The 21,660-nt window shown below is 44.5% G+C and overlaps 1 protein-coding gene across 2 annotated transcripts in view; it reads left to right on the top strand.

Moving 5' to 3' along the window:
- Positions 1–21,660, top strand: part of LOC131268636 (telomerase-binding protein EST1A) — a 52,750-nt gene that overhangs the window by 13,716 nt on the left and 17,374 nt on the right. For both annotated transcript variants that reach the window (XM_058270870.1, XM_058270868.1), the window contains 6 exons: positions 16,026–16,246; positions 16,340–16,413; positions 16,475–16,578; positions 17,299–17,414; positions 17,498–17,650; positions 17,717–18,022. In XM_058270870.1, the coding sequence (XP_058126853.1) occupies positions 16,026–16,246; positions 16,340–16,413; positions 16,475–16,578; positions 17,299–17,414; positions 17,498–17,650; positions 17,717–18,022 (974 nt within the window). The remainder of the gene's footprint in view (positions 1–16,025; positions 16,247–16,339; positions 16,414–16,474; positions 16,579–17,298; positions 17,415–17,497; positions 17,651–17,716; positions 18,023–21,660) is intronic.

Genomic DNA, 21,660 nt, shown 5'->3' with positions numbered 1-21,660 from the left:
AAATACGAGTAGGCATCGTTAAATGCAATCGATGTGTTTTATTTTTAGCGTCACGGGATGGATTGCATATGATTAGGTTTTGTGCCTGGGCCTGTGTGTGTGTGTGTGTGTGTTTGTATTTTCTTTAAATAGAAAATAGTTCCACCGGCGCGGTTGCCCAATGATGTATCCGGTGTGAAGCGCCGTGAGGGAGAGGACTTCGCTGGATGGAATCTTTCCTGTTTGGAAAGACACCACCTCCTATTCGCGAAAGAGGGGAGGGGGGGGGGGAAGGCACTACTTCTGATTGATGTGCATTCCATCGGTGCCGGGCGCATGACTACCTAAAGAATGTTTATCTCCGCGTTCGGGAAACGGGGAATGATCGAGCGAAAAGAAGGAAAAACCGCGCCAGAAGAAGCTCCTGGTCGCCCTGCCAGGTGACTCAGAGATGCGCGATCCGCACAAAGGGTCATATGACACGTTTCCTCGTTCCCCCTCTCTCTCTCTCTCCTTTTCCTTCGCTTCCCATTTTTTTCTCTCCACCCCCCCCGAGCGTACGGGAGGGAAAATGCGAAATGGCTTGAAAGTAGTACCTGTTTTTCTTTCTTTGGTCCGGTGCGCGGTCTTTGCCTTTATCTTTCACTGTCATTGTTAGTTATGTTCGGACCACGGTTATCCATTCTTCCTCCACCCCCCCCCCTCCCCCCCCTCCCCATACGGGTTTTTCCCTACGCCGGCCTGTCCCGAAGCGGAGGAATTTGCTCCTTTCCTGGCGCGCTTCGATGATTTGTCTCCGGCGGAAAAGATCCTCTCCCGGGTGGCTCGTGTCATGTACGCCGCCTGCCTGTCCATATGGTTCCTTTGAGCATCGCCTCGCCTCCTGCCGGTGGCGTTTTCCGCCCCGCATCGGAGAAAAATAACGTCTAGAAGAAAACCCCGATGATGGAGGATCGTCCGTAAGCTATTTTTAAACTCAGCTGTCTTCTTTCTCCCTTCCCTCCACTCCATTTCCTTTCGTCCTTACAGACACACACACACACACACACACACACACCGGACTCACATCTACCCCGCCGACCCATCGCAATAATAAGCTGTGTGCTGCGTAAACGAAGTTGGACAGTATTGCTAAATTAGGTTGGCGTTACTTTTCCAACGACCTTTCGCACCACCACCACTTTCCGCCTGGGCCGTACAAATTGGCACGCAGCCATGTAAGGAAATTCCTACCTTCAGAGCGCCGCACTTTCCGCCGCTTCGTCCACCCCCCTTCCTTCGGTGCGTTCAACCTATGCGAATCGAAGTCCAAGAAGGGTTGAATTTATTTATAATGCATATGCATAAACAGGATCCTTGAATGGGTGAGGGAGGGGGACCGTTGGGGGGGGGGGAGGCAAGGAAGGGCAAGAGAACGATAGCCGCGGTGTAGTATTACATGCTTCGCGGCCGTACGGTGAATGTAATCGTAAGCGATGGATGCAATGGTTTTTCTTTTTCCGCACTGTTTGTTCTTACGTTATATAACTGGTTGCGCAAATGTTGTAACCTGTAGAACTTCTTTTGAACCTTTCTCGCACTGCCATTTATTTGCACGTGTGTACTTGTTACACGCATTTTGGGGCTGGAAATTAGCATAAACGAATATTGTTTTCTTTCCCATTGCTGCATGCTTATTAAACCGAGTTAAGTTTGTCTGAAATTTCGGCCGTTTAATCTCTGGTCCGTTCTTTTATTCTACGTGATTGAATTTTTAATTTATTCGAATTTTTAACTTATTTCACACTCTGTCCAAGTTATTTTTCTCTTTTCAAATCTCATCCTGTAGGCGAAAAACAAATAAATGGGAGTTAAATATGTTTAAGACAACATTAGTAATAACAGTTCCACGATTTATTTCTGTGGAAAATTATGCTTCCATTTTCAAATTTACATTGGAGTAAGACGTGGAACTCATCATTATCTTATTCCTATTAAATTTGTTGTGACTTCTCAAGTCTGTTGCTTGATTGCTATATTTTTATCCGTGTATATTCGTTACACTTATTTTGGCTTACTTTATTCCATTTATAAGAACTTTTACAAAACTCTGAACTCGTTCTACGTTTGTAGGTACTCTTTTTCAAAACATAAACAAGAAATAAATTATTTTGAATATTAAATTGAGTTGTAAATTAGTGTTAAAATATGGTGTTTAAAAAACAAATACCACCTCTATATTTTTACGCAACACTTTGTTCTGGGGGTGGTGGGTCTCATCATCATCTTTTCTTATTCATTTTTTTTATTGGCTTTTCAAATATATTGCTAGGTGTCTATATTTTTATCCGTGTATACTCGTTACACTTGTTTTGGTCCGATCATTTGTATTTGATAAATGATTCCAATTCCATTTATAAGAACTTTCATCTAAGTTTGTTCACAAAACTCAAAACTCTCGTTCTACGTAGCATAAACAAGAAATAAATTATTTTAAATATTGAATTGAGTTGTAAATTAGTATTAAAATATGGTATTAGTATAAACATATTTCTAAAAAACATATGCCACCTCTATATTTTTACACAACCCTTTGCTCTGCCATTTGAAGGGTAAACTTATGAAGGTTTCTTTTCGTTTTGCCATTTTGTTGCTTTTCGGTGTAATGTTTTGAAAACTCATGTTGTTTATCATATTTTAAACATAGTTTATACGATTAAACAACAAGCAAAAAAGCGTTCGTTAGGCGAACTTTCTAGATTCGAGGAGAGAACCCGATTCGAGTGTGTGGCCGTTCATGGTCCTTCTTTCCCCCAGCGTTTTTTTCGCCTTTTCTTTTTACAAACCATCATCGAGCGGAATTTCGAATTTCCGATAGTCCACGGAAACCAAACGTTGGTGCAAAAGAAATCCAAAGACCGTTGACCTAGTAAAACGGCAACATACGTTTCGGCTCGCCCGTGTGTGTGTGTGTGTGTGTGCCTTCAAGTCAATCCTTCAAGAAAAGGAGGAAACCGGTGGGCTGCGTGAGTATTTCATTTTCGTGCGAGTGTGCCTACGTGTGTGCACGCTTCCTTTCCCCTCGTTCTAAAATGAGGAGAAGGCTCGGGGTAACGCTCGTGCGGCGCTTTATCGGGCTAAATCAAATCTACTCATCTCATTTAGCGCGAACGATATGTGCATACATTAACATACATTTTATTCAAATGAAACTACACACTTCCCGAGCGGAAAAAAAAGAACATGGAAAAAGATACGGCTTTCGGCCGCTCGTGGGGTCGTTGCCGGTTTTTATTTCTATTTGTATTTTTATTTATTTATTTCAGCGCTCAGCTCTTGAATCGCGATCAAGCTCCGCGATTCGTCCTGTTGCATCTAAATCTTGTCACTTCCCCCGACGCTGCCGTTTCGGGGTCAGGGAACGGGTCTTACGCTTTTTTAATGTTCGTGACGGCCGGCCGGCCCGGGGTTTTTATATGCGAAGTTTAAAATACACACAAAACAATTAATTAAGTGACTGTGAGTGGATTGAACAATTAAGTCATTCCTCCGGCATCCGTCAAGCCCGCTCGAAGGTATCTTTCTTTCTTTCTGCGCTACTTCTTCAGCGTGTTTATCATAAAATAACGCACGGAATTCGTAACCGCAAATTTGAATCCGCTAAGGGTCCTTAACCTTTCCGTTTTCTATGTTTATTTTTTTTTGTTCTTTATTTTTTTTGTTCTTTATTTTTTTTATTTTCTGCCACGGACGCATAGAGGATTGGTCAAACGAAACCGGGGTCGGTTATCAACTTGAGAACGGTTCCTTGGTGCTACACCACCTTTGGTGCCCAGCGCCATCAGTCGTCGTCAATTTATAGTATTGCTTTTCCTGCGCGCTGAGGTTCGCGCTCTAGCCTTTTAGTTGTGTGTGTGTGTATGTGCGCACGTTTTTTTGTTTTTGCGGCGAAACATCGACGGATGTTGCTATGTTTTTCCGCCAGCTTCTCTTCTCGCCACACGTGTCTGCCATCCCGTTTGAAAGCACACATGCACACACACAAACTTGCAGGTCATGATGGGGGTTTTCCTACGCCAGGGCCAGGGCAAAAGCCCGCGGCGTGTGGATGGCGAGGAAAACGCGGTGTTGTGTTGTGTGTTTGTTGTGTGCTATAAATCTGCAAGGTTGCCCTCAAGGACGGTAAACAGAACGTTGCACTTGCCTTCGCTATTTTCCACACACACACACACACACATACACACACGCACATCAGACGGTTTCCGCCCGGTAGGGTTTTGGCCGGGGCGCAAGCGAGACAGGATGCGAGAATGGAGGAACGGAGGAAGAAACCAATCTTAATCAAGAAGTTTGTGGCTTACCTTAGCATTGAAGTCACCATAATCGTTATGTTCCCTCCCATCGGCGCTAGTTTCGCTGGGCGGGGGGAAAGAGAGAGAGAGAGGGGTGGGTCGGTTGATTTGGGGGTGAGGCAACCACACCACACCCGCCCTCCTTCACACCCTTTCCGGCCAATTATTGGCCAAGGAGTGTTGACGGTTTCTTTACTTTTATATGTCCAACCTTACCCCGCGGGGTGCCCAATTGGGGGAGAGGAGGAAGAGGAAACGGGTGGGGTTGAAAAGGATGATGCCCGCATGATTTTTTCCCTGACTATTTTTCCCCATTATTGCTCGCTCCTCCGGCTAGCTATAACGTAAGGGGTTTGTCTTAATATTAGCTTTACATCCCTTCCTTCTCTCTACCTGCGGTAATACGGTTATGAGTGCTCCGTGCCATTGCTCCGGTGGCCATTAAATGCCGGCAACAATGTCGATCGAAGTGGGATGGTACTTTGCATGCCTCTAATCGGTCGGGAAGATCTCTTGCTGATCTCTACCTGATCTCAGGATCAGAAGAAGGATCGACGACGAAAAGGAGCATACATTCTCACAACATTCAATTGCAATCGAACAATCGATATGATCTCATACAACGTAAATGAACAAAATTCTTGATGTAAGAAACTCACGAATCCAGAATTTCACGGAAGGTGTTAAGAGGCATACAGCTATTATCAGGACAAAAATACTTCCGTACCTTACATTGAGTCCCTCAAATTCATCAGAGTGTTGTTGTTGATCCCCCCGAAAACCCACATCCATTAATAAACAGGGTTGAGAAGGCAGACTAAATGTCAATTAAAGCCGCTTTAGTGTCCTGCCGATTTTTGAAACTCACGAAACGAGTGAGTATAAACAAAGCTTTGAGTTGAGGACCTCCAATTCTAAATCCTACATGAGCTATCGTTGTCAGATGTTTCAGGAGTGCTCGCTACTAGTCTACTGGGTGTCTCTAATTTTACCTTTGGAGTGTACATCTCCAATTTCTATTTTTTATGGCGTTCCGTACTTCAAATAGACCCTCTAGTCCTGCGTCAAAATATGTTGCTCATAGTCGGAGAAGTATAGCGTGCCTAATTGTGCCGAGACGTCGAGCAAAAAATTACGAATCATACGAATGAGTATTGTCCTTTTATTCCAGAACTGAGGAGTTGTCATTTCCTTCCAATACTTAGTGTTCGCTACTATTATTCAGAGTATCTGGATATCAAATCAACTCCTTTTTAAGTTCATGAATTTGTGTGCTATTTATGAGATTGTCAGTTGAGTTGAGGAGGTGAGTTGCGGAACATCAAGTCTTGGCAGAGCTAGGTATAACCCTCAAGAGTTTCAGGAGTGCTCGCTACTATTCTGCAGAGTATCCCCAACCGTATCTTTTGAAGTCTCTATCTGTATTTTTTACTATGGTTTGAACTTCAAATAGACCAATAGATAGTCCTGCGGCAAAATATGTAGCTCTCAAGAGTTTCAGGAGTGCTTGCTACATATTCCGTATTTGGCGATTTTTATCTCCATCATTATTCTTGACTGTTCTGGTTCGAATCATTGCGTTTTGCGGTTAAATATGCAGCTTATAGTCGCAGATGAATAACGTGCCTATTTGTGTCGAGGAATCTTGAAATGTGTCGAGAAATTTAGAAGCGAATGAGTGAGCCTATCACTTCTTGGTACTCGATACTGTTATCCAAAGTTATTCGGTATCTAATCCTTTCTTTAAGAGTATTATAAATCTTTTTGGCATTTATTCAAATGTACAAATGTTAATCTCCCGAAGAAGGTGTTAATCATTCGAGTTGTGTCTCTCCAGAACCATTCTTCCCGAATCTCCCATTTAGACGTTCGCAGAAGGTACATCAATCCTGTCGAAAGGTTCACCGGTCCCCCCCCCCCCCCCCCCCGGTTGAAATGTTCCAATGCACGGCCCTCACGTCACGTATGCCACCTCCCCTCCCCCCCCCCCCCTCACCTTCATCGGAGCGGCATTTGGAAATTTATGATGTAGAATTTTTACAACCACCACATCCGAGACTTCGCGCGCGAGATGGCCATCGTACTTTCGTATCGTCAAACCATCGCAACGCGTCCAATTTCTCCTACCTTCTCCGCGGACCCGCCGCAGCCCCGCAACGTCCAGTTCTAGTCCGCGTTCTAGGAATCGGCACAGATTCATGTGGAAATAATTAAATGCTCATTACATGACAATTATACCAAATAAAACACGGCTAATTACATTCTTAACGGCCATTGCGCCTGCCCGGGCACGTGGGTCGGTGGGCTGAAAGGGTGGGGGAGGGAGGTAGGGGGAGCGATGACGCCACCTTGACGACGGCCGCAGGAAAGGGCAATGGTGTTGTTGTCGTCGTCGTCTTCGCGTTGTTCTTCCGAACGCAACGGGATCTCTGACCGATGGGGAAGGAAGGATCTCTCGTGTGACCGAGTGGCTAGTGGGTGGGAAATGGAAGGGAGGGGTCTCGATGGCGCCTGCTTCCCCCTCTCCCCCCACTTCCACTTGCACATTCCCATGCCCCCCTTGCCCTTGCCTTCGCTCTCTAACTGCATGTTGCGCAAGCGATCGGCGTGGTTTTACGTTTCTACACGCTTAATGGGCCTTCGGTTGACTGTGCGAATTGCTCTGTGGTGGTGGTGGTGGGGGAGGACGGGATGGACGGTGAAGAAGAGCGCCATGAGCGCTGTAAATTATTGAGATAAGAACAAAACATAAGAATTAAAAAGAAATCAGCACGAGAGGGAGGAAAGTCGAGAAGATGGGCAGTTAGCGTATCTTTTATCGGACCTAGCCAGTGCGTGCGTGTGTGTGTGCGTGCCTGGCTTTGTTTTTGCCTTCTTCCTCTTCCCGTGGGAGCAGACATATTTTTTTTTTGCTTTGATGCGTCTGTTCCTAGTTTATGCTGAAGAAACGCGAAACGGATAGGTGCGATCACTAACGCTGAATTGACAGGTTTGCTTCATCCTTCGAATCCGAAGCAGGAAAAAAATGAAACGTTTTAAACAATGTATGGTGAATTATAAACACACACACGCAGACACGCACGCACGGTGTCTGTCGGTAAATAATTAAGCGCCACTCCGCCGTGAGGATGATCTTGAACTTGCTTGAGCTGCAGAAGACAATGTTGCACGTGCTGTGTCATTCCTATTTCGCGAATGTTTTACGTGTTTTCGCTTGCAGCTTTTTATGGGTTTCAGCTGGATGACATCAACCGGGAAGCAGGGAAGCCACAAAACATTTTAAAAATATCGTAACAAAAAAAAACGGATTCTCATCGCTTTGAAAACACCGCTTGTCGATAGATTGATCGTAATAATTTCCTGACATTGGCAAAAGTTGGCACACGTTCAAAAGTTTTTTTTTTTTAATGGAGTAAATGTAAATGGCAATGTTTAGCACATACCTGCAAGTTTTTGAGCGTCAACATGTTCCCTTCAACTCTCTTGTAATCCCTGCAAAGAACCATACCATTCGATACCACTAATTTTCAAAGTTTGTAAAGATTGTCTTGCATTTTCGCTCCATAGAGCGATCCTCACTGTGTTTCCAAACATACGCTAACCATTTTTCAACTCTACCCTGGGATGACTATTACTACTGGTATAAGTATTCTTAAACATTCAAACGTTGTTATTAAAGGAAAAAAAAACCCACAACTGACACTGCAACCAATTATTTTCCATCATACCTATTCGGTTCTGAATATTAAATTGTCTGCTTTTCATTCCAATCTCCTTTACTCTATTCTGTTCAGTTGCCACCTTCGTTTTCTTTTCGATGATTTTTATTATTAAATAAAAATTATAATTAAATTATTGTAGCTTGCTCTCGATAATCTTTTGGTGAAAACTTGAAAAATTAGCTTAAACAAATACAGAAATTGATGAAGCATCATAGCTTACCACAAATATTGCGATGAAACAATGAGTTGCTATAAGACCAGTAGTGAATTTTTGTAAAATAAAACTCTTAGTGATAAAACCTTTATTTTGGTGAAAGGAAAACATATAAGTGGAACTGCCATTAATTCTGTCATTTTGAACGAGAAATGTCGGGGATGCGAGAGAAAAGCTATCCATTTTGTCGATGCATTCAATTGTTCAGTTTGTTCTCAATTGTTTTGTAAGATCCTGATGTAAGATGATGAAAATCGAGATGGTATTATAGCAGTATTTTTTCATCTTATTTACTAGAGGTGGCATTTGTTTTAAGGAAAACCTGTTGGTTATTCACTTCATTGCCTTTTAGACACATTATCGCTGGTATATCGTATATAGCTTTTACCTCAGTCAGTTTTTTTTTATTTTTTGTAACATTTTAATGTAGAACCGCGAAATATTCGTAGATCATTGGAAACAAGCAAATGTTCAAACATCTCTAGGGTGTATTTCACTTAACCGCACTGTTAACAATCGTTGATTAATACCATAATAATTTTAACATACTACTTTCAATTTTCCAATATTTGTGTATGTATTTTAGTTGTAATTGTGTAAGATTGTTCATATCATCTCTTTATTTTATTCTTTTCGAATTTTGTCATAAATTTTTTCGTTTCAATCTATTATTAATTTAGTTAAAAGTTACCGCTTTTCGATTTAATAACTTAATAATATCCAAGGGGCGTTTGTTTTAAGGTGGTATAAGTTATTTCATTTTGACCTACCCGATCGAAAAGTTTTGTCAGCTGTTATCACCGGCCTAAGTTCGCTTGTTTGTTGGCGATGTGTAAAGTTGTAAGTGTGCAGTTCGTTATCAACTTTAAGTACCGCTTTATGCTCCGACAAGTCCTTACATCATTGTTGGAAGATGAGATCCACTGATTTTCATTTTGTTTTGTTTTTCTTTCCTTTCCTTTGCATTCATTTAGAATTAAATTTGCACTTAACGGTCAACGTTCCGCTTCTTAGGAGTGGGTGGTAGCCGGGGAAAAAACAGATTATTCATGCCGCGCGTTGCGGGAAAAGTGAAGCGAAAACGGAAACAAATCCTACACGCAGGGAAAATTCCGCACTCCGTCGGGGTCAGATTGCGCAACTAGAGCGTCATGCGTGTGTGTGTCAAAGCTCCCTTCCCCCTAGCCCGTTGTTAGTACTGTTCTTTTCCCCCTTTTTTTATTTTCTTCCAATGTTTTATTTGAGATGTTGTTTCCCGCACGGGAGTTTTAGTAATTGCGGTACTCCGCACATATCTACTCCTCCGGGTTCGGTTCGCAAGAGCCGTTGTCCGTTGACCTCCACACACTGTCGCCACGGCCATGGTCAGTGGAAAGGCCAATTTTCCCACCGCGGATTCAGCGCGAAAGTACAATGCGCCATGTAGTTACAGTTCACGAAGGACGGTGGGGAGGGGGAGGGGAAATGTAATGCGTCGCCTGGTTGTTCAACTTTGCGCGCAAAGTGTGTACATTCCTTCATTTAGCCTTTTCCTTACTCACTTCTGATAATATCTTCCGCATTTATTTAGTGTGTGTTTTTCTCTTATTGTTGCTGTTTTTTTCACTTCCTTACCTTTTTCGGAGTGAAGGAACCGAGAGAAAAAGGGCAGATTTTGTTTTGTTTTTTTTTTTTGTTGTTCTTTTGCTCCCTCGGAACAGTTATCTCTTTGTGTGCGAGCGCGCGCTTTTGTTGTTCGGCTTATTATAAGCCGCGAAAAAACCGTTGCATGATGAAATGACAAGAGAACAAGTGGACAAAAGTACAAAAGTACAAAAAAAAACAAAAATCAAGAAAAGAACACAAATCGCGCAGTTTAACCGCGATAACACCGTCCTTTTTGATGGATGTTTGTCAGATGTGAAGCCATTAATTCATGTTGGCCGACGACCATTGTTGGGTATCGGTTTCAACCCTGCACAGCATTGCCCCGATGGACATTAATTTAAATTTTATTGATTCCCGATCTTCTTTCCTCCCGCCTCGGAAATTCCGTGGCGAGAATAGGCCGCGATTTATTGGTTTTAATTAACGTCCTTTCGCCTCGGAGCCGGTTTTTGCCATCTGTCGGCTTTTGCATTTACACCCTTTCGTCGTGCAATCGATACCACAATGCAAGGTGACACATTTTGCGCCCGAAAGGATGCCTCTCCCGGATGCTTATCGAGTTTTTTAACGGTCTCCGTTAGAATAATCTTCCTATTTAGGTTGCGTTTCGGGTGTAGGCCCGCCATTGTAAATAGCATTTCTGCTCGATCAGGTTTGGTGCGCTATGGTTCTGCTAAACCCATCATCTCTCCCGCATCGTAAAGCGGAGATCAACATAACGGAGCCCGGGGTTTTGGTGTTCCGATATGTTTCCTTTCCGATTTCCTAGCTTTTTAAATCGCGTTTTTGCGATAAGCGATCATAAGCGATAAATTTTTAGCGGATCCTTAATTATTTACGATCCACACGGCGACAACTTCAAACGAACCCTCCCGAACATCGGCAATAAAATGGCGGCGAGACAATAAATCCCACGATCCCCGCAAGGATGTTGCCCCACAAAAACAGCATGTGACCGATGTGTGTGTGTGTGTGTCGGTCAACTTTTCTGGGACAATCCAACAAAAGCGGTCGGATGAAATATTCTTCCGTGCGTCATTTTCGGTTCAACTTCGAAACCATTCTCGCCAGCATCATGTTTTGCATATATTATGAGAATGGTGGAAAAGATCCCAAAAACCATATGCTCCACTGCCCTATATCCCGAGGGGGGAGGTGGGTGGAATCCAAGACACAGAAAGATTTAAAGCCTGCCGCCCACAAACGTCGATGTTGCGGTGGAAAAACTGGTCCCTCGCCTCGATCCGGTTCCGAGCGTCGCATCAGATAAATAATAAAAGTGTCAAAACATGGCCAACCTTGTCGTTTCCCTCCCTCACTCCTCCCCGCCCCACCCACCCCGAGCCACTAGGAACAGGTTAGAAATATACAAACAAACGCTGATCGGATCGAAGGCTTGCGGCGTCGGCGATTTAGGCTAATTTTATTGGTGTGTTTGACAGATTGTTGAGCTGCCAACAAGCGTCGGGAAGCCCACCGGGAGGTCCTCTTGCTGTCCCCCAATCGCCCTTCCCCTTCCTCTATCGAACCCGCCACCCTTCCGAAGGGAACATGATTGACAAGCTGTTTACTGTCGCCGGCTTTCGGGTAACGGAGATTAACATGTTATTACGTCCCGTGCCGGTTGCCGAGGGGTTTATTAGGAGCGATATGATTTATGTGCACCTTTTTTTCCCGAGTCAAATAAGACCGCCGCTCGGAACGGTCGGATTTGGCTTGGATGATTTTTTCGGCCAATAAAAATAAATTCCCGATTGTGAGTTTTATAGGAGCATCTCTCTCTCTCAGCGGCGTCGATCACCAGGTGTTTGCGGCTGGTAAAATAACAAAAAAAAAACAACAACGACACATTCTGCGCAAACAGAAGCAAGCTTGCCGGAGAGTGGATCCATTACCGTTTGATTGTTTTGTGACCGCGAGCCCGACGATAGGCTGTTTAGGACGAAAAGCCGCGTATTTTCTTTCGAAGAAAATCGAATTCTTTGCACGAAGAAGAACTATGAGTTCAAACCCCGGGTAGCCGCCAATGGAACGAGTTCAATTAAACACTGCCACCGATTCGTCACGGTACGTGAGCGCACGTAACTGCGACGCCCGGCTCCACTTGCACAAATGTCATTGGACGGTTGAGTGTTTGTTTTCAGAGTAAAGAAAGGAATTCACTTTGATTGAAAGGCTTCGAATAAACGGCGCGTGTCGCTTCGGGGATTTTTCAGAAAATGACTCCACATCCTTAAATATTTGGCACAAAAGGTACCAAGAGAGATGCTCAAGAATCAATGGGAAAGCTAATCGAAATGTGACATCTAAGGAATCACACTGTTTGACAATTGATTGAACATATTCGGATAGTAAGCTGATAACTTTACTTGTTTAGTTTCAAGATGCAGATAGATGACAGCAACTTTCCTTTAGTACCCTTATTAGACTAGGACATTTACTGCCATCTTTGCCCAGAATTATACTGTCAAAATGTCAATTCTGTCAAACGCAAAGTTCTGTCAAATCGATTTTGTAGTATTTTTTATCAGTTTCATAGTTGATTTTAGCGTATTGTTCAACTATGAGTAATGAAAAAAAACCTGTTGTAACTAACAGCGCAACAAGCAAATAAATATTCACTTTCACAATTTCAGTCGAAAGCAAATCGATTTTCTGACAGCAACATATCTGTCAAATGCGATTTGACAATATTTTCCGTGCAATACTATATATTGCCCGTGTAATACTGAATGTTTCCGAACACAGTCCAGGCGTACACGACTCACTACAAATTAACGTTAAATGTCAACCGGCAATGATGTTAACAAACTGTGCAGAATTGTAAACGAGCTATATTATTTCATCTCTACAATTAACAATAATACGCATTTAGAGTTGTGAACTAAAATCGCATAAAATGACGCTGTTTATTTCGTTTAACGATCATTTTAAATGATTTATATTGTTGACTCCTTCTAGAGCTGTCAGTTGAGCAAGTTTCAAACAAATTTCACTGTTGTGAATTAAATTTCTATTCCTGGCTACGTTAAGTGAAATTCTAGTTGCGTAACTAAAATAGCTTGTTTATTTTGCGTTTAGACATGCTAATTTGGGTTACACGTGTGTGAAATTACCGTTTGACAGTTTCTGTTAAGTGAAAATTGCATTCGTTTAAAATCCCTTTAAGATTAACGATTGAATTACATTTCTCTAGAGATCTGAATCTTTCTATAAGCCAGAAAAGTTGTTTTTCTTTGTATCTTAGATAACTAAAAGGTTTTACCTAATACTTTTATCCTATGTTTGGGCTTAATTGAAATGCCATTTATCTTTACTAAAAGAGCGTACGTTGGACTGAAAACTTCACACAACAACGCGTGCTTTAAATCATTCGTGGGTATTTGATTAGTTTCTTTTCGATTGACATACGTTTGAAAACTGAATAAATTTCCAATTCAAACGATGTTCAAAAATTTTTGCTTTTTGGATGTTTTTCAAGCAGAACGAAAAGGTGCAGACAGGTTCTGTCGAAACACCAAACTGGATGCCAAACGGATGCAAAAAAAAGCCGACAAATGCACGTAAAGGCAGTTTAATGAAGCAGACGTGAGAAAATTTCAGAAGTTGGAATGTCAGAAATACCTGTCTTTGGGAAGTTCGAATGCAGTTTATTTGTGATTGATTTTCGCCTGTAGTCGTCTTGAAATGGTAAGATAAAATGTATCTTACCCTTTTGAGGAGAATCGGTTGTTAATTATTTAGACCGTGTTTTTGGTCAATTTGCAAAACAAAAATATGAAAAAGGTTTTTTAAAAGGTTTTATCAGAAATTCAACAAAGCAGTTTGGTGATGTAGAACAACTTTAAGATTTTTCATAAATTACACGAGTTCTTATTTTATATATTGCTAGTTTCAAGTTGGTACAAAACTCTATCTATCGGACAGTGTTCTCAGCAGTGTTTCGGTTGGAGAAAAAAGCAACTCCTTAGGTGACCGGCTAGAACCTCTAATTGGCTCCACTGTGCGACGGCACCAGCACACGATCGAAACCGCCGTCGGTGTCCCTTGTGCCGTGGCCATATCCGCTTGGCAGATGTTTCAAATTCCGGTGGCAATTATCGTTTGCCCATTGTGCGCCTCCAGGACTGGCCTGGACTGGTTTCGATTTGGTGTAAATGAACGCTGGCAAATAATTATGAGAAGGGAAAATCAACAACAAACTCAACCGCACAACACACACATGCCACAAGCAAACAAATAAACAAACAAACGAATGACGATGCCGGAGATCGGACGAGTGCGATTTCATTCCACGAATTAAGAACATTTCTTGCTCACTAGACCAAGACGGACGACGAACGCGCGCGCTCCGGATGTGATTCGAGGCGATATTCTTTCGGTGTGAATTTGGTGTTCACGCTACTTAAGGCGCTGTTTTCCCAGGGTCTCGCCGGTTTTTGCCGTTGGTGGATGTTGTGCGATGTTTAATGCAGCGTCGTAGGCGCTTCTTCCTCGAGCAGGTTTCCCACTGGACACTCATTGTTTCCCGGGGGCAGTTCAAACGCCAAACCCGGACTCGGATTATAATCCCCCCGAAAAGTGGAGACCCCCCTATACACAATGTACACACGGCGGGTCCGCAGAGTGCCCTGCATTAGGATATGATCGAGAGATCTCTAATTCCGTTGGAATTCGCGGTGTGTTTGGTCGATTGCAAATTTCCTTCGAAACGCTTCCAAACCCGCGGTTTCCGCATGGATGGCTCATTTGCGCGCAGTTCATCGTTGCTAGACCCCCGGCCTTCCCTCCTCTCATCAGGATCGCCACTGAGAGACGGCAGACATTCCCAGAAATTCGCGTCCACGATGCATTCATCCGTGGCGCGCTCGCTGTTCACTCTCTACTTCTCTGGTGCATTATCCGTCTGTCTGTCGGTCTGAGATAGCCTCCTCCACTTTACCACCTCCTTTCCACTAATCTCCTCTAACTCATCGTGCGGGGAGGGGAATGAACTAAGCCTAAAACGCGGCTGCTCAGCCTCGGGCGACTCTGGTGGTCACAATTATTCCAGCCATCTTCTTGCGGTTTTCCTTTTTGGGTGTTGTGTTTTATCTTCATTTTGGAGGCAGAAAGATTGCGTCAGCCAGATTCACCAAGAAGCTTCCATGGAGAAGCCGTCTTGTGTGGATCTTAAATCATCCCGACTCCGCAAAACCCCGGGCCGTTTGTATGGCCAATACAGTCGTTGCCACCGTAGCTGGAGTGAAATTACGCATCACAACTTCTGTCCCTAACGCATCGGTGTTTTGTCTCTTTTTCGTCTGATTTTGTCTCCTAATTTCAATGTTTGTCGCAAAAAAAGTCTATTATTTGGATTACTGTTTGCATCAATAATTATACAACAAGATGGTTTACAAGAAAGTAACAAATATAAAATGTTTAACAAATGAAATGTTTTGAAACTTTTGAAAAATGTGATAACCTCTGGCATACCAACAAGCAATGCAAATGACATTTACCAGCTATGAATATAAGTCTATATCCCCACAACTTAGATTTAAGGCACAAGTTGGATTTAAAGCATACATTTATAACTGTTTATTATTGTTACAACTATATTGTGTAAGAGAACCGGTTAGAGACACAAGTAGATGTCAACTTGCGCTTGACAGAAATTTTGCTTTCGATTGCAATGTTTATGTCAAAGTGGCGCTTTGTTTACTTTTTGCTCTGTTAGTTGCAAGAGGTTTTGTTTGTTGTTTAAGTTTGACATTATGCTAAATTAGAACTTGAAAATGATCAAATAACTGCAAAACCAATTTGGTAGAACTTTGCATTTTTGCACAGAGGCGACAGAACTGACAGAATTGATATTTTGACAGATAAAATTCTGAGCAAAGATGACAGTAAAAGTCTTCGTGTAATAAGGACATTAGAGACAGAATTTGATGAGCTATTTCTAAAACACAGATGCCTTAGCGACAAAAGTTGGTGACCTTTTTCATAAACCTGATGCCTTAGAGATATTGCCGCCCGCTTTGACGACAAAGTTAGGTGGCAACGACTGTACTATGCCTTCAAACTAATTTTGACTGATTAAAAAACCTCTGATAATGATGGTTATTTGTTACGCCCAATTTCTTCGATCAGAGAATGCGCCGCCCGCCGCCAGTCCGCCCGGAAGGAGCGAAATGCAGGAGTGCGCCCTGGTCGCCGGGTTTCTGATGTTCGGCATCCTGCTGGAGCGGCTCGTGCAGCTGATACGGGGAGCGATGGATGCTTCGAGCGAGCTCGCTGGTGGTGGTACCGCGTCGGCAGCGAACAAACTCATCCTGCCCGAGGATGCGAAGGCGATACTCCCGAGCATCAAGGTAGGGACGACAGAGGGAGGAGGACTTTGCTGGTGAGGTGAGGTTCAGGTATAACCGAAATCCGTTTGCTTTTCCAATCTCCGCTTTTGCTAGGTGTGGTGTGATTGGATGATGTACCATACCGAGACGTGGAACCCTCCGCCGTGCTGCTCGGATTACAAGATAGGGTAAATATTTCCCCAGGCCCTCCCCGTAGGCAACGCTAACATACCTCGTTGTGTGTTACAGCAACTCCAGTGCACACGATCCTTGGTCCAGCTTTGCCGAATTGATCAGCATACTCAAAAATCTCGACACCAATCGGGAGATTCTATCGCTGGAGCAGAAGGAAGGTAAGTAGAATTGCTTTCCCGCCGAAAGGAGGTGGTAAACGAAGCTTAATCACTTAAATTAATGGTGAATTACACTGGTCTATCGTGTAGAATCGATTTTCGGGCTAAGTGTAATCTGGATGCCATTTGTCAAAAAGAAAATTGGACGCCTCTCCTTTGTTTGTGTGTTATATAATTTTTGACAGACAATTTTTTTAAATTAAAGCATGTTTTCGTAGCTACGACTACTATTTTGTTGTTCATTGATGAAAATACAAAAAGCATGCTAAATAACAGCTGAATTTCAATAAACATTTGATGGTAGCGCGATCGAACGAAATACTGCCTCGTTTGTTTACAATTTAGACCAGTTGTTTCTGTCAGAACTGTCAGAAAGATTACGCTTGCTAGGGTATGCAAATCAAAATGGTTTTTGACAGATCGTATCCCACGATTACGCTTCGTTAAGGCGCGGGTGACAGTACTTTGTCGCGTGATATTTAATCGGACGTCAGATTTGTCAGAGGAGTGTTTCCTAATTCCTTAACTCGTTTCTTAATTTCTGCCTTAATTCCGGGTTTATAAAATCCAATTTTGATGACAGATCTATTTCATCTCAAACCTCATAAATTTGCATCTGCCGAAACCTGACGCGGTAAAGTACTGACACCAGCCTAAGAGAGTGGTGTTGTCCGGTGGACCTTCCTAACCGGTCGTCTAAACTTCTAACCCCGAATTCAGATTACGAACTAGTGCGACTGCAAGAGGACATCACCCTGGCAGGGTTCACGCCCCTGATGTACAACGCGCTGGAGCCCATCTTTGTGCACCGGGAGCGCGATATGGAGGAGGCTCAGGTTGGTACTCCGTTCTTTATGTGCGCGCATTGACCGCCCTCCCCGCTAACGTGTATGTTCCCATCATCTCCCGCATTCTGCAGAACGTATTGCGCATCCAGAAGCTGATCTACTTCGGCACCGCGTGTCTGTGCACCTGCGACCCTCCCGTACTCAGCCGGGAAACATCGGCCACCGCCAACGGGGAGTGTGGCCCGGTTCGGTTCGTGAGCGTCGTAACGAATCGCATCGAAGAGGTAAGCATAACGGCCAGGGGCAGGGGGTGATTGTACAGCCTTCTTATGCGGTTGGTTTTCTTCTAGCTGGCCGATATGGATATTCTGCTGGAGAGCTTCAGCGACGAGGAGCTGGATGTGAGCGTCCTGAGTGACGAGCCGGAGCACGGCAAGGTGCAGTCGAAGGTCTCCTCCAGCGCGTCGGTCGAGGATGGCAGCGGTGGTGCGGGCGGAGCCGGTACCGCCCTCTCGTCATCCGACAGCGGCATACCAAGCAGCAGCAACAGCAGTTGCACCAGCTCGCGCAGCCTTGAGACGCGCAAGCTGTTGCGCCGCAAGGACGAGCTCGAGCGCAAGCAGCGCATGCAGGAGAAGCACAACCAGCGGCTGCAGGTTGGTGGACGACTTATTCTCTTTCAGCACCTAACACCTTTGCCTCTGTGATTGCAGCGACCGCACATTCCGATAATTTCCACCCGAAAAAAGTATCAAACGGAAACTGTTGATTGTCGGCGAGCGGCGGACGTTCGCCTTCCAAGCACTCGTTCTTTAATCCCTTTCGGTTCCGGCGAAAAATCTTCTGCCACACACACACGCACAATTTGTGCAACATAATTCTTTTCCCCCGCCCCCCCTGACAATAATAATAATAACAAACCGGCGGGCCGGCGCGCTATTCCCTGGGCGCGATCATTCATTATAGCATGCCCAGCGAGGCATGGAAATGGGCGCAACAGGCCCCCAGCAGGCGGGAGTTTGAGAGGCTGTTGCCCACTTATGAATATTAATCACGATTTGGCCGCCGCCGTCACCGTCCCATCCTCCACCACCACCACCACCGTGCCAAGGGTTTTGCGTGGCGGGGCACAAGGAGTTGGAGGATACGCTATTATGGTGGCTTATTAGTGTGTTAATACGTTTTTTGGCCTTCGCCTTGCTATCACCCTTTTTATTTCGGGTGTGTGCGCGTGGTGGTGGCGCTGTCAAGGAGGGGGGAGGGTTCGGCGTCGACGACGGTGTATTTATTTTATTACAAAATATCATTTTGAGGAGGGTTTCGCTTCGTTCTGGTTCGCCCTTTTTCCTATTCGCATATATTCTTGGTGGTTCGTTCGCGTTTCCCACTTTTCCCTGGCAGCTGTCGCTGCGTTCGTTTCGTTAATTCGCCCCAGGTACCCTCTTCCCCCTCTCCCCCACAAGTAAGTCGGGGAGGGTTGCAAAAGAAGCCCATTTTTATGCGGTTTTTACGACATCACGTTTGTTTCAAATTGCTACGTTTTGCTGGACGAAAGCTGTGGTTGCGATGTTGGACTGTAACGGAGCGAGGGGTTGGCTGCCCAGATCGGTATGTGCGTCCCGCCCGGCAGGGGGTTTCGAGGCATTTCACCCTACCCCTCTGGTTTCTGGTTCGCTTATTGTTAAGGGTAGACAAATTTGGTAAATCAAAAATGCGGAAACTGCTTAAACCGAGTACGGAAAAATTAAGATAAATCGATAATTTGTACGGGGGCACGATTACGCCGTGTGCCGCTGCAGCTTCACTTCCCTCCTCCCGCCCTGTTCCCATTCACTTCCCCCCTCCCCTCCGCACTCGGCAACTCGCCCTTCGAATTGAGGTCGAGCTAATCAACGGGAATAGATCAAAACCTTTTTAAAAATCCACTGACCAAGTAAGAAGGAACGGGTTTTAAAAGTAGAAGATACCCGTCAAACCGTCGCCGTCGTCGCCATCGTCTGCGTTTGTCGTCCCTCCGGGCTTTTTTCCCTATCGCGCCGAAATCAGAAATACTTGAAGTTCATCACTTGCCCGTGCTTCTTTCGGTTCGGTTGAAGGAAGAGAAAAAAACACACCAACCTCCTTGCCTCAGCCCTTCCCCCTGCGCTCTGCCGCCACCGCGGGTGGTGATGGTCGGCCGGCGTAGCGGGTAGCGTAAACGTGTGATCTGCTACATGCGCGCAATTTAGGTGAACGAACGAGCAAACTATGCGCGGCCGGCCGAACCCCGGGGGGGAGCTCCTGGAAGCACGGGATGCGGCGGGTGGAAAACTGCCCGCGCGTCGCTGAGGAGCAGGAGCGGCGGGATGGGAAAAATTCAAGTTGCCGTTGCGAATAGTTTTCGCTTCGGTTTGACCTCTCTCTTGTCTTTGCGTACTGCGAAGAGCCTCGGCGTAGGGAAGGTAGAAAAAAAAATGGAAAGTAGAAGACAAAATCGACAAAATCGAAATGAACGGGGACGGGGTGCGGGACGAATTGGGGGAGAGAAGAAAGAAACACATCGCGACCGCGACCGAGCATCGCCGGAGCGCGAGGCGCGAGATGACCCGCCCGGACAGAACGACCGAAGAAAGGACGGCGCGAGAAACAAAGAAGGAAACAACGGGCGAAAAAGAAACACGAAACAGAAGACGAGTTGCAAACAGGCAAACAACAGAAAAAAAAAACATCAAAAAAACAACCAACAACGATAGCATGCAAACAGGCGAAATTACTGTTTGGAAAGTATCCGCGGGGATGCGAAATAAGACTGGATAATGGTGGAACGGTTGATGCGGGGCGAGGCGAGCTGGAGGGGGTGAGGTATGATCAAGGCATGACAGTTTTAGCATGATCAAACATTGCCATGCTATACACACACACACACGCACACACACTCGAGAACGATTAAAGTCCAGCTCGTTTCGGAAAAGTGAGGCTTTTTTAACAGTTTCGTTAGCCTGTTTTAACGAACTCGTATTATTGGCATAGGGAAAAAGCGTGTTGTCAAGTGCAATTTCATCTCATCTTTCGAGCGTATCTAGTGCTGAATACTGGAACAAACACGAATCGTTGGCTGTTAGGTAAAATATTATAAAAATTTATACTTTTGTATTCATTTCTATTTTCAACTGTTTTCTTTATAATTCTAATTTAAAAAAAAAAAATTATCATTTCTACTGCTTTTCGGTCATTTAGCATATTTTCATTTTTATTTTTATCAGTTTTAGAAATAGTCTTGCCACTTTCGTTGCTTTAACAATTTATGTATCTTTTCGCTAAGACTGTTTGCAAACGAATAAGATTAAACCTATGCGGTACGGAGTAGCAATGGTGTAATTCCGGGCCGGGAAGGGAGAATTTGGCTGCACTCGCGCTCGTGAAAAATCGTGAGAAATTTAGGCATCATCATCATCATCATCGACGCACGGGGACAGATTGTGTCCACCACGGCGTTAAGAGCTGCTTCGCCATGGTGTCGTGTTTTCTTCTCTTTCTCTTCCTTTCTTTCTTTCTTTCTTTTAGACACTGTCCAAGGGTGGGGGGGGGGGGGGGGGGGAGAAGAAAAGTCTGCCCTTCGCGTCGTCTCCTACGGGCATGAAATCATGGACGCACTCAAAAGTGCCGTGTGGATCGCCCATTAAGAAGCGGCGCAGGAAGAAAGCGGTAGAAAAGAAGGGGTAGGGAAGCGAGTCGACCCCGGAGAACACCGTTGTTGCTGCTTAAGTATTTACGGCAGCACTTGTTACACATTATACGAATTGAAATTATGCTAATCGGTTTGAAATGAATGGCTCTTAGCACCGGCCACACGAACGAGGGCGAGGGAGAGGGAGAGGGAGGGTTGGTGACGCGGGGAGGAGTGTAAAACAGACCGACTGCATATACAGGGTTTCACATCATCAACCCCTTTTATTTCCTTGCCCCTCCGCGTTTGGTCGCAAAGCGGAGCGGATGTTAGGTTCCAGCTGAAGATAGTCCGCTGCTACGCTTTTTAGTTTATTTGGCAATAAACTTTGACAACAAATTCCAACCGTAGGCACGGTCAGCTTATGCTTTGCCGTTGAGCTTGGTTCCTAGCACTGTTGCTCGAAAGTCGGTGGTCATGCTAGTTTTTCTGCATTATTGTTCGATAGAAAAAGCAAAACTCGCTCGGCTACTCGAGTACATAGTTTGTTTTTCAAGCAGTTTTTCTTCTTAGTTGGACGGTTCCTAAGTAGTTCTGGTTTATCTGAAGGAAGATGTTATCAATTCTAACACAGAAAAATTATTATGT

This window comes from Anopheles coustani, chromosome X, assembly GCF_943734705.1.
Source record: "Anopheles coustani chromosome X, idAnoCousDA_361_x.2, whole genome shotgun sequence".
Lineage (NCBI taxonomy): Eukaryota > Metazoa > Arthropoda > Insecta > Diptera > Culicidae > Anopheles > Anopheles coustani.
The sequence above is the reverse complement of the archived record's forward strand: the minus strand, read 5'-3'. Positions and strand labels throughout refer to the sequence as shown.